At 40.9% G+C, this 13,414-nt stretch overlaps 1 protein-coding gene across 3 annotated transcripts in view; it reads right to left on the bottom strand.

The window, feature by feature from the left end:
• The window catches only part of PDIA5 (protein disulfide isomerase family A member 5), a 238,001-nt gene that overhangs the window by 97,668 nt on the left and 126,919 nt on the right, over positions 1-13,414 (bottom strand). For all 3 annotated transcript variants that reach the window (XR_014024780.1, XR_014024781.1, XM_081315125.1), the window contains exons 7-8: positions 9,813-9,873; positions 2,655-2,722 (exon numbers count right to left, since the gene is read on the bottom strand). Coding sequence is in view for 1 of the 3 variants with exons in the window: in XM_081315125.1 (XP_081171251.1) it covers positions 2,655-2,722; positions 9,813-9,873 (129 nt within the window). In the remaining 2 variants the exon portion in view is untranslated. The remainder of the gene's footprint in view (positions 1-2,654; positions 2,723-9,812; positions 9,874-13,414) is intronic.

Here is a 13,414-nt window from a genome sequence, read left to right as displayed (position 1 = left end):
GTCAATTGATTTCTCCAGTTATTAACACTATTTCACCACATCCTTGGTTTCTGACATCAAGACAGCCAGGACATCAGAAAGGACTTGAAAGATTTTTGGATTATCTCTTAGAAATGACCTCTGGAAGACATCTGTGAAACTTCACCAATGGCCAACAAACGGCTATTTTCTGCTGTCAAGAGATGTTTGAGTGTGTTATGATTGGTCTTGCTATCTTTTGCTCGCAAAGGATTATGTCAGGTTCTACTAGCATCTTCTATTATTTGCTGCTTGTATTTTTCCAATCACTGTTTTTCAATATTTGTTTTAAAAACAGTTTTTCAAAATTATTATCTTTAGCCACTCGGAAAAAGAAACGGAATACTGAATGAGGCTACAGTGGATGTTTGAATTACTTATAAATTACTTATAAAACTTCTTTAATTAACCTGCATATTGTCTGTCACATGAAGAGCAAAAGTTGCCATGCTGAACATATTAAAAGCAACCAAAATCCATATTAATTCAATACTTTTAAGCTAATTAGAAAAGCCTCAGAAGTCTCCAGAATTATTCATCAGGGTAAATCCTTTTGTAAATGAAAATCCAAAACAGGACACTAGAAAGGATTTTGGACTGGTATTTTTGATTAAGAAAGGTAAACGTAATTTCCAATAGTTTTTTTTAAAATCAATCTGGGTGCCATTAGCTGATCAATGAACCATCACAGAATGAAACTCCAGATGAAGGATATACAGTGCATTCAGAAAGTATTCAGACTGTCAATTTTGTTATGCTGCAGCCTGATTCAGGTTGTTGAAATTCATTTTTTTCTCATTAATCTACACTCAGTACCCCATAATGACAAAGTGAAAATAGAATTTTAGAAATGTCTGTAAATTTGTTAAAAAGAAAAAAACTCGAATATCACATTGGCATAAATACTCAGACCCTTCACTTAGTACTTTATTGAGGCACCTTTGGGAGCAATTACAGCCTCAAGTCTTTTTGGATAAGATGCGACAAGCTTTGTGCACCTAGATTTGGAGGATTTTCTGCCATTCTTCCATGCAAATCCTCTCAAGTTCAGTCAGGTTGGATGGCGACCATCAGCGGACAGCCATTTTCAGGTCCTTCCAGAGATGTTCAATAAGGTTTACGTCAGGGATCTGACAGAGTTGAACGCCACTCCTGTGTTGCCTTGGCTGTGTGGTTAGGATCATTGTCATGACGGAAAGTGAACTTTCAGCCCAGTGTGAGGTCCTGAATGTTATGGAACAGGTTTTCCTTTAGGATATCCCTGTACTTTTTGCTCCATTCAGCTTAACCGTAGGTGGAGTCCCATCAAGGGGTAGAAACATGTCAGCAATGATCAAGAGAAATGGGGGGCACCTGAGCTAAATTTCAAGTCTTGATGCACAGAGTCATGCCAACTGATATTTCAGGTTTTTTTAAAATAAATTTACAGACATTTCTAAAATTCTGTTTTTACTTTGTCATTATGGGGTACTGAGTGTAGATTAATGAGGAAAAAAAATGAATTTCAACAACTCTAGAATCAGGCTTCAGCATAACAAAACTGACAAAAGTGAAGGGGGGTCTGAATACTTTTTGAATGCATTGTATATAAAATTACCTTCCTTTTATGTTGAACCATGTTATTGAGAATTCTACCATCATTGCCCTAACAAAGATATCACTTCAATATGAACTCTGGAATTTTCTGGCACATACGGTTAACTTTGCTTTGTGTGACTTATCAATTCAGGGCCTAGTCTTTAATAATAGCACTTTGCATTTGAAGAAGATTTTGCATTACCAATCTTCCTGCAATATTAAATAGCCTCTACATTTTGTAAGGTATGAGACAGTAAACTGCAATGGGCCCTAAACCTGGATCATGCATACTCAAAGAAAGCTAGATACTATATACCGCAAGATACTATATATTTTTATCTATATATTTAAGTGCATTATTGAAAGCAATTAATATATTGCTCATGAGAAAAAGCATATATACAAATATCAAGTCTTTTTGCACTTTTTACCAGATATAGCACTCTGGCACAAGAAAAATAAATGTATGCAAATTCCCTGAAAGGTCACGGACAGACTCAACCAGAATTATAGATGCAATCATCTAACAATACAGGCGACAGAGATGGACAGGCCAGTCCAAGACTTTCTCTGCAAATATCAATCTGACACTAATTCCCCAAACAATGATCCTGGAGCCAGTCACTACCATTCAGCCTAAACTTTCCCAGTGTGTTACTTCTGAAGAACTGTCTATCTCCCAAAAGAAAGGGGAAATGTAAATGTGATTAAATACAACAGGAGGGAGAATTGGAAATACTTGATTTCATGGTACTGCATTATTTTCAATTCAAAGTAACCTTCCCTGGTATGTAAAATAGCCAGATGGGAAATCTAATTTTGACTTTATGTTCAGGTATAACGAGGACCCATGGAATCCTGTTCTAAATTGATACTTTCAAGCAAGTGTTCCCTGAAGATTAATATAAATAAGGTAGTATTTGTGTTCACTTTTTAATTTAAGCATATTTTACATACGGTGACTATTACATATTAAAAACATAGTAATAAAGAAGCATTATTTCTTATTAATGAAGTAATTAAAAACCCAAAAATGTCTTACAAGACTTTTCACTTACATACATGCCCTTCAGTTCGGTGGATGCTTGTTGGAAAGCTGGCATCATTCTTTTGCAAACTCCACACCCTAATACAAGATATAAAGAGAAGAATAATTACTCTTAAATTTATCTACAAAGTAAACTGAATGAACAAAGTTCCCCCAGCCACATGCATGTGTTTGATTGCAGAATGAAAGATTCTTCATTAACAATCATGGATCATAATTATAGTGACCCTATGTCCTTTATTAAAAAGGACAATCTTTCACAAAGATGTCCTTTATTTACTTTTCATAAACTCACTTTTGTCTTTTATTTTGGGCATTCATTTAAATTTTATTGATACAAATAGTACTTTGTGTTAAAATTATGGAAATCAAATTGGGTTTTTTTTTAATAAATGTCCATATATTATTTGATATCATATATATTTTTGTAAAGTTTTTGTGAAGTTTCTTTTACTTTTTGATTCCTCGATCACTTTATTTTCCTTTGTAAAACAAAGTTACAAACATTAAAAATTATTTTATTATGAACATTTGCAGATTTGCCTCTTTTTCAGGTTTATCCTTTATTTTTTTTCAATGAAAATATGGTCAGCATAATCATACTCTACCATGCCAGTCTAGTGCACACTGATAGATGTTTTTCAACTTCCCAGTTCAATGGGGGATCTAGAATCTAATTCTCTCTGCTCCTAGTCTTGTACCTAAATTAGTACACCACACTGGCTTTCATACTTTCTGTGTTCATATGTTTTAAAATGCATAAATTTATTCCTGACTTGCCAAAAATTATTCCTGAGTTAAGCATTTCTCTTGACCTTTATATACTCAAGTGTTCAGCAATCAAAAACCTATTTCATAATATTACCTTTCTTAGATTAATTCCAAATTTGAAGTGAAAAGATGGAATAGAAACTTTGGAATGAACCTACGTGCTCCAATGCTACGCAACATACTGAATGAAATGGTTTTTAGAAAAAATCAATTTAGAGTGCAGGGGGGTATTAATGTAGCACCTATCTGCAACTTTTTAAAGTCGCTGTATCTTTTCTGGGGCTTGCATGACAGGCCTCTTCACCTGCTACAGCAGACATGTCAAACACAAGGCCCGCGAAGTTGTTTTTGTGGCCCGCGAAACCATCCTGGAAACATTGAGGGAACGGCCCCCACTGCCTTGGCCCAGCGACCCTCCTTCTGCCAGAGACCCTCAGATCTGTCCCACTCCTGCCCAGGCCCCCATAGGCACCCTTGATGCGAACGATGTAGAGCTGGCCACACCCACCCAGTAGGCCATACGCACTCTAGCCACACCCACCCAGTAGGCCACACCCACCCAGGCCACACCCACCCGGCCCCTTGAGGGCAACCGCAATGCTGATGCGGCCCTCAATGAAATTGAGTTTGACACCCCTGTGCTACAGTAACTTGAAAGAGTTGCAAACGAATGTTTAGTTTGTATCCTGGACATTTTGAAGAATTTTTTTTAGAAAGGAATCCAAGGTCTTGCACAGACCTAATGCACACATAGATGGTTAAATGAACATGTGATCTTACAGAGAAATACAAACATCACCCATGTTCGGTATTTCTACCCAAAATAACATTTGCACAGTTGAAAGTAACCAGTACAAGAAAAATATTGCGAAGGCAGCTAGTAATTGGTGACCATATTTGAATACATTTATCCTTAATTGTAGCAATTTTCAAAGCTTTTAACTATTGCGCTGGTTTTTCACCCAGAGCTATTTCCAAAATTTTAATTACTAGTACAGTTTCAATTAGCTTCTTAGAATATAAGAACAGTAAATTTAGCAGCTAGAAACAGCAAAAGTCAGACTCCCTCCCAGATATAACTTTAAATATAAGATAAGGTTAAAGTCATTTAAACAAGTAAACTACACAAGGCTTTGGCATGGGATGTACCTTCTACTGATAATAGTTTTAATATGTTTAGCCTGGAAACTGTCCAATGCTGATATGGGTATTTTCATACTAGCCCAGGTCAGAAAATGCTAGCTATGGGAGAGGATTCTCAATCTGCTATGATAGTTTTATATACTGGAGGAGGAACTACTGAAGCAGGAAAGTCAGATCCGAGAGTCTGTTTATTTCACCTGCACCCATTGGTACAAAACCACAGTGAATGTCATGTACCCAGTGATTTAGAATTGGTTCATAAAAGCAGAATTTCTGGACTAACAGCAATATATAAAGACCTTTTTAAAAAAGAAAAAGAAAAAGAAACCCTCTAGCTCAAAATCAATTAGGTAGTTGGAGTCATGGATGCATAGAATTTTATTTTCAGATCCATTATTTGTATTAGTCATATTTATGCTGTTTTTAATACACTATTGATCTGTTTGCTCCAGTCTATTCATTTTGTTAATGTTTGCTGTACAATTACAATTTCTTTTCTCTATATATATTTGTGGGTTTGCGCACACACATACCCTCTTGTTCCTATTTCAATCTGCGGACTCCATGCGTAAGCCACTTAGGGTCTACTCAGTTGATTAAAAAGGAATTTATCTGAAGTATTTTTCATCACACTAAGCAAAAAACAGTATTGCAGTCCCAGTGTTACTTTGATTACTAAGGAGAAGTAACCTTCAAAGAAGATCCTCCATTAGTATCTAAAAGCATTTGATAGCAGAGTCTGAAGACAGATTTTTCATTAAAAGAGGAAAACGCCAAGTCATCTGGTAGCATTTGCAAGAAACTGACTACTTATATATAGTTAGGTAGCCTGAAGGAGAAGACAATACTCATAAAATCTAGGACTAGGTGTATCACATCAAGTGTTCCATTTTTTTAATGTTGGGTGAATTAAATTCAACTTTTGGAGATGAAGATTGGCGATTAACATCTAAATTGGCTCATGTTAAATAAATAAAGCCAGAATAATTTCACCAGTATTTAATGTAAAACAATCACTTCATTGGGTTGGATCCAATCCAGATTTTCTAAATTTTGAGTGAAAAAAATTATTTAGTATGAAGAAGCCAACTTAGCAAAACCTTTATACTGCAAGCTGGATGCTAATGCAGGCAAAAAGAAGAGAGATCATTTTCTTCCATCTTTTTTCCCAGCACCTGGCATCACTTCCAGTTTTGTTTCTTAGTACTATGATTCCAGTATTGGATTAGCTGTAAGGGGAGAAAGTAAAATCCACCTCCCCATCTTGCCTACAGAAGCATCTGTTTCATGGATATCTACTTCACTTAGAACATAGAAAATAGGGTTGGAAGGGACCTTGCAGATAATAATAATAATAATAATAATAATAATAATAATAATAATAATAATAATAATAATAATAATAATAATAATAATAAATTAGTAGTAGTAGTAGTAGTTGGAAGGGACCTTGGAGGTCATCTAGTCCAACCCCCTGCTCAGGCAGGAAACCCTATACCATTTCAGACAAATGGCTGTCCAGTCTCTTCTTAAAAACTTCCAGTGTTGGAGCATTCACAGCTTCTGGAGGCAGGTTGTTCCACTGGTTAATTGTTCTAACTGTCAGGAAGTTTCTCCTTAGTTCTAGGTTGCTTCTCTCCTTGACTAATTTCCATCCATTGCTTCTTCTCCTGCTTTCAGGTGCTTTGGAGAATAGCTTGACTCCCTCTTCTTTGTGGCAGCCCCTGAGATATTGGAACACTGCTATCATGTCACCCCTCACCCTTCTCTTCGTTAAACTACACATACCCAATTCCAGCAACCGTTCCCTATATGTTTTATCCTCCAGTCCCCCAATCATCTTTGTTGCTCTTCTCTGTACTCTTTCTAGAGTCTCGACATGTTTTTTACATCGTGGTGACCAAAACTGGATGCAGTATTCCAGGTGTGGCCTTACCAAGGCATTGTAAAGTGGTAATTAGTACTTCACGTGACCTTGATTCTATCCCTCTGTTAATGCAGCCTAGCACTGTGTTGGCTTTTTTGGCAGCTGCAGCACACTGCTGGCTCATATTGAAGTGATTGAGATCCCTCTCACAGTTACTACAGTTTTCTAGTCCAACCTCCTGCTCAACCAGGAGACCCTATGCCATTCTGGACAAAGGCTGTCCAATCTTTTCTTTAAAACCTCCAATGATGGAGCACCCACAACCTCTGGGGGCAAATAGTTCCACTAATCATTTTCACTGTCAGGAAATTTCTCTAGCTTGGATCTCTCTTTAATGACCTTCTACCAGTTACTTCTTGTCCTGCCCTCAAGTGTTTTGGAGAATAGGTCAACTCCTTCTTCTCTGTGACAGAAGTACTGAAAGACTGCCATCATATCCTTCCCTAATCCTTCTCTTAGTTAGACTAGACATACACAGTTTCCTCAATCATTCATCTTATGATTTAGTCTCCAGACTCCTTATCACCTTTGTTGTTCTTCTCTGAACTCTTTCTAAGATCTCAGCATCTTGTATTATGGTGACCAGAACTGGATGCAGTTATTGTTATTCCATTTAACACCACTGTAGAATCAGAAACACCAGAATCTAAAAACATACTTGGGAGGACAGATTTTCCTTACCTAAAAGAATGTAAGTTTTGATCATATCCAAAAGAACAACATAGAAATGAGTTATAAAACCATGCTGGGGGAAACCTGCTTAGGGAAATGCCCAAACTGAATGACTCAGATATACTTTGTAAGAAAGTAATTCATAGTAGAAAATAAGTTATTTGCTAGTGAGTAAAAAAAAGGCGGCTTTTCAATACCATAGCCTGAAGGAATTATTTATAAGACTAAAGCAAACATTATAACTTCAACCAACATAAAAACAGTGGTCAATTGCAACACATGCTGTGAACCAGGAAATAGCCAGGCTTTTCTGAGATAAAACTAAAATTTACAAAGAGCATGCAGAAGTTTCAAGAACAGTACTGAAGAGTAAATATGCATGAAAGACAAATATGCTGTGTCCTAGAAATAAACAGTATACAGCAAGGATTATTTAAGAGCTCGTTGCCTTAAGGAAAAATTGTAGGTTTTTCCCTTTTTACATGACATTGCAAAACAACACCATTCCACATATTCTGCTAGTTCTTGGCTCTCTTGGTAAATGGCTAGAATGCCATTGTATTCAGCCCTGAGAAGGTAAAATCAACCCTTGCAGGTAAATGGCTTCTTGAGGAGCAATGAAAATATATTGTGTAGCATCTTCATAACAATGCAAAGTATTTTCGCTGAGGAATACCACATATATATTTAATACAGTTCTGCACTCACTTTCAGATTTCTTGCAACCTGAATCTATACTTCTTTTTTCCCCCCTTTGCTACAAATTCATTTCTGGAAGTTAACAAAATTATTCCTATTCTGTAACATGTGGTACTTCATCCCTTGCTAGCAAAATATAAATGACATGCACTGATAAAACACAGAGATCTCAATGTTTTTCATTACTGAAATTTAAAGCAGCTTTTGCCAAGCTGATATTTTCCAGATGTGCACAGAGTGCAACTCCTCTCATTCTCAGCCCAGAAGTGGGACATAATGACTGACCTTGTTAAGAAATTTGATGTAAATTTGGTATGTTCCCTAAACACGCAACAGGTTATACTACAAGATTGGAATCAGAAATCTGGAGAAATGTGTTCTTAAGGGCATGTAGTTATTTCACAGTGTGTGTTAGGTAGCACCAATGTAGTCAGGGAAAATACAATTATTATTTGTTGTGACTTAGCCAATTTCATGTTTGGCTACAAAAGAAACTCAAGTGAGATTATTATTTCAATAAATTTTGAAGCCACAGGTTTCCTGTCAATACTGTATAACTTTTGAAAAGGGAAATGTCGAAAGAATTCATTTATCTGATTATTTGTAATTCAAGAATGTGAGTTACTTTGATTAAAGAACATTATGAAACAAAATCCCAGTTTTCCTAAAAAAAAAAGGAGGTTGATAGAACCACAAAACACATATGTTCAATCATTTTCCTAGGGAAGATGAAGCTTAGGCTTTAACTTTCAGACCTATGTCAAACAGAAAATTGGAGATTATTTTGGTTTCCATTTATTCATCTTGATTATAATTGGAAATGAAGATTCATAAGTTTCTTTTTTCTCCTGATAAAAGCTTAATTGACGGTTTTGGCCCCTTGTTACACCATGAGATATTACAACAAAGACAGGCTTGATGTCATTAGGATCAGAGTTAAGGAAATGAATTCTTTGATATGTTTTTGACATGCCTGCAGTCCTAGATCCTAATCACTCACAATGAAAAGCCTTTATTCCTCATGGAGGCTATCAGCTAACAGAAGAAAAAGATGTCCATATGGCCAGCAATAGTAAAGGTTATTCAACATGCCAACAGGCACAATTGTACCTAGATTAAAAAGACAAATATGCCCATCAATTGAGTTTGTTTTCTGGTGACAGCATCCATGCAGTATTTTTGTCAGCCTTACAGCTGTAGCTCACCACTGGTATTTTTTCCCCCAGCTTCCTAATTCAGCCAAAAACTCTGAAATTTCCAGATGGTCTCTAATTCATGTAGACATTAGATTACATGAGATCAGCTTAGATTGGCTGTTACCCAATAAATTTGCAGAAGCAATTTTCCGGCATTTTTACTGAGGAACAGGGGTGTGGCAGGCATTACTTCAAACTTGAGAATGGCAGAGATTAGAAGAAAAAAAAATCTATTGAATAGTTACTGCTGTTGCAGGGAGCTCTCCAAGGTATCACAGTATTTATTTTTGCTGGTTTCTCTTTTAAAATGATTGCTGGTTGGGACAGGATATTATTTTCTTGACATGGCCAAGCCATTTTAAGAATAATGGCAGGCCAACATAACTGCAGATCCTTAAATTACAGCAGGAGCAAATGGGTATTCCAAAAAAGTTTAGTATATCTAAGAATAGTCTGTACACATTGAAAACCTGCAATAAATTTGCAAGGTCCACCTGAACCTGAGTATTCATTTTTTGCATAATTTTAGCAGAGAAAAAGAGTAAAAGAGCATCATTTGAAATATTTTTATGCTACACTGCTATGTTTGGGGTGAATTCTGGAATAAAAACTGAGGAATGAAGAACATCAGATGCAGAGTAATGAGCAGATAGTGAATATGTGTTGTCAGTTTTCTATGAACAAATGGAATAATTTAACAGAGGTACACAATTATCCGTAAGGGGGCTACCAATTTTTTTTAAAATACTGTATTACTCACAAGGGGCATAGAACATCAGCAGAACATGTTTATCTTCTTTCTTCAGAAGTCTTTTCAGTTCCTTAAAACCAAGAGAAAATAAAAAAGATGAGATTTAAGAGTCTTTACTCCACATATTTTAGCTAAAATTCCAACAACTATTGGAGCCATCTGATAGTACTGCCAAATAGTTTGGGATGTGGTTATCATTAAATCCTCAATTAAACAGCTACAAACAAATGGATGGTTTGTTATCACCTAGGGTTCAAACACTTCTTACTGAAGCTTCCCACACTTAAAATTGCACATTTAAAAGTGCAACCAAAACATGCAACCAATTCCAATATTAGAAACTTTATTATGACCACGGCTGGTGTTTGCTTTCAAAGTACTGTTAATAAGAGTGCCCTAAAACCATCCTTGAGGTTTCCATATAATCAGAGTAATTGGATAAATCAACTAAGCTTATTATTACTTCAGTATGAGGAGATCAACCCTGACTGCTCTTTAGAAGGCCAGATCCTGAAGGTGAAACTCAAATACTTTGGCCACCTAATGAGAAGGAAGGACTCACTGGAGAAGAGTCTAATGCTGCGAAAGGTTGAGCGCAAGAGAAGAAGGGGATGACAGAGAATGAGTTGGCTGGATAGAGTCACTGAAGCAGTAGGCGTGAACTTAAAGGGACTCCAGAAGATGGTAGAGGACAGGAAGGCCTGGAGGAACGTTGTCCATGGGGTCATGATGGGTCGGACATGACTTCGCAACTAATAACAACAAATGATCCCAATGTGCTAGTGCTACCTGCAGATTTTTATATTAGTGTTGAAAAGTTGTGGATTTGAATTAGGTATTACTATGCCAGTTTAGCAGTCTAGAAATGTAAGGGCAGAATGCATTGGCCATGTCCAAGCAAGCATGTAAGGCTTCTGAACATAGTTTACAAAACTCAGTCAACCATTTTTATCTAAGGATTATATTTTCAGCAATTGAAAATTATAGTTTAACTCTCTCAGCCAGACACATCAATAGGATCTGATGTTGATTGCAAGGCAGCTCTGCCTCTTATACACATTATGAGACCTCTTAATTCATGTGTGCAAGGTGTAGACCATGCCTCAAGACAGGATGATGCTATTTCCAACATTTGAATGCTCTTGATTTCACTCATATAGATGTTTTCAACGCCCGTCCGACGAGTCACCAAACAAATGAAACCGGAACGGGAGCTGGTTCTTCTAAGCCACGTTTATTAGCTCCATAAACAAACGCTCGAAGACTGATGAAGTCAGCGTTGATTCTACAGAATCATCAACGCTGTTAAATAGCCAGCCAAGCCACCGCCCTTCACCACACCCCTAATCATTCCACCCCACCCACACCCTTCTTAACTAACGCCCCCCATGACCCCGCCCTTTGGCGCCCGCCCTACCACCATTGCAGCCGGTAAGCCACCCCCCAGCGCATACCACCCCCCCTCTCCCCAGATTCTCGCGCGCTGCCACCTTCTCCCTCAGTCTCCCATTCCACCGCAAGCCTCGCCCTGAGCCCTTCCCCAACCCGTGGGGGTTCTCCACCACCCCCAAAGTCACCCTGGCACCCAGCCACAATATGTCCCCGGTTCCTACAGGCCGGTAGATCGCTCCCCGGCCGAGCACAGCAGCTGCACGTCTCCCCGGCTCGTCGGCTACTTCCGGGAGCTGCCGAGCCGATTCGCGTCTCCCCAGCTGACGAGCGGGCCGCTGCCGTCCTCCCAGCTGACAGGCGGTCTTCTCCGGAGCGCTGCGGCTCGCCAAAATCAAGAGAGGATTGGCAGGGGTCGCTGGGAACAGGTAAGGTGCTCTGCGGTCCCGTCGGGTGCCGGGCAGACGGGCGCTGGGGCGGAGCAACAGCCGGGCACCGTCCTGGCCTTCCAGGAAGCTGCGGGCGCCGGCAATCAGCGTTGGGGCCTGGCGGAGCGCTCCGTGGGCGACGACGGCGAATTCCGGGGCCTGGCGGGGCGTTCCGTGGGCGTCGGTGGCTGTCGGGGCCTGGCGGGGCGTTCCGAGGGTGCCGGCGGTTTTCGGGGCGCGGCTGGGCGTTCCGCGGGTGCCGGCAGTCCGGTGAGTCGCCCCACGGCCCGTCTGAATGTCGGGCGTGCCAGGCCCGACATGCCGCCCCCCCTACCAAGGGTCCTCCTGCGGACGTAGAGAACATGGTTATAGAATCAGTGACCCTGCCCACACCTCCATGTCCCCCACCCCCCGGCCTGCTAGGATGGGCCCGATGGAAAGCTCGGACCAACCGTGGAGCATGGACGTTTTCCCGTGACACCCACGTTGCCTCCTCCACCGGGTACCCCTTCCACCGAAGGAGATACTGTATGACGCCCCTCCGCACCCTGGAGTCCAACACCTCTTGCACCTCATATTGGTCAGCGTGAACCGGTCCTGGACCCCCCTCCCCTGCCGCCGTAGCAGCCGCTGGAGCGGGTTTCAGCAGGCTGCTATGGAACACCGGGTGGACCTTACCCAAGAATTTAGGCAACCGCAGTCGCACCGTCACCGGGTTCACCACCTGCACCACCCGGAACGGCCCGAGGTATTTGGGTCCCAGCTTGCGGCACGGGACCTGTAATCGTAAGTACTTGGTGGACAAGTACACTAGGTCCCCGACCCGCGGCGTAACAAAGGGTTTCCGCTTCTTGTCTGCCTGTGTTTTGTCCGCCACGGCAGACCGGTCCAATGCTTCCTTCGCCGCCCCCCAAACGGCCGTGATCTGATGCATCCAGTCCTGCGGTGCACACGAAGACCCCTCCTCCTGGAGGCATTCCGCAAAGGGTACAAATTCATGACCTGTGACCACCCGATATGGAGAGAAGCCAGTGCTACTATGGACGGCGTTATTGTACGCCACTTCGGCGAGCGCTAACAGGTCCACCCAATCCGTCTGCCGAAAAGAGACGTAGGTTCGTAGATACCGTTCAACGGCAGCGTTGGCTCGTTCTGCGGCCCCGTTGGTGCTGGGGTGATAGGCCGTACTCAGTCCCTGTGACGAGCCGATATGACGCAAGAAGTCTCTCCAAAATCGGGCCGTAAACTGCACCCCTCTGTCTGAAATTACACGTCGCGGCACTCCATGCAGTCGGTATATTTGCGTAAGAAATAACCAAGCTAGTCGACGAGCCGACGGTAACCCCTTACACGGAATAAAGTGTGCCTGTTTGGAAAACAGGTCGACCACTGTCCAAATAACGGTGTGACCCTTGCTCTCTGGGAGGTCCACAACGAAATCCATGGCGATGTCTTGCCACGGCCTAGACGGGTCAGCTACTTGTTGCAAAAGCCCCAAAGGTTTCCCAACCTGGGGTTTTGTGGTAGCACAGACATGACAACGCCGCACATATTCCTCGATGTCACTCTTCATGCGGGGCCACCAAAATTGACGACGTGCCAGATGCAAAGTTTTCACAAACCCGAAATGTCCCGCCTGTTTAGTGTCATGACACCCATGCAAAACACGTGGCCGCACAGTTTCAGGTACATACAACCGTGTTCCATGCCACGCCAGGCCGTCCCGTATAGACAATAGTCCCGGATTACCCCGTAACCAGGCGTCCTCCCGTAGGGCCCTTTGGATGGCCTGGT

The sequence above is a fragment of the Vipera berus genome, assembly GCF_964194415.1.
Source record: "Vipera berus genome assembly, chromosome: 1".
NCBI lineage: Eukaryota > Metazoa > Chordata > Lepidosauria > Squamata > Viperidae > Vipera > Vipera berus.
The sequence above is the reverse complement of the archived record's forward strand: the minus strand, read 5'-3'. Positions and strand labels throughout refer to the sequence as shown.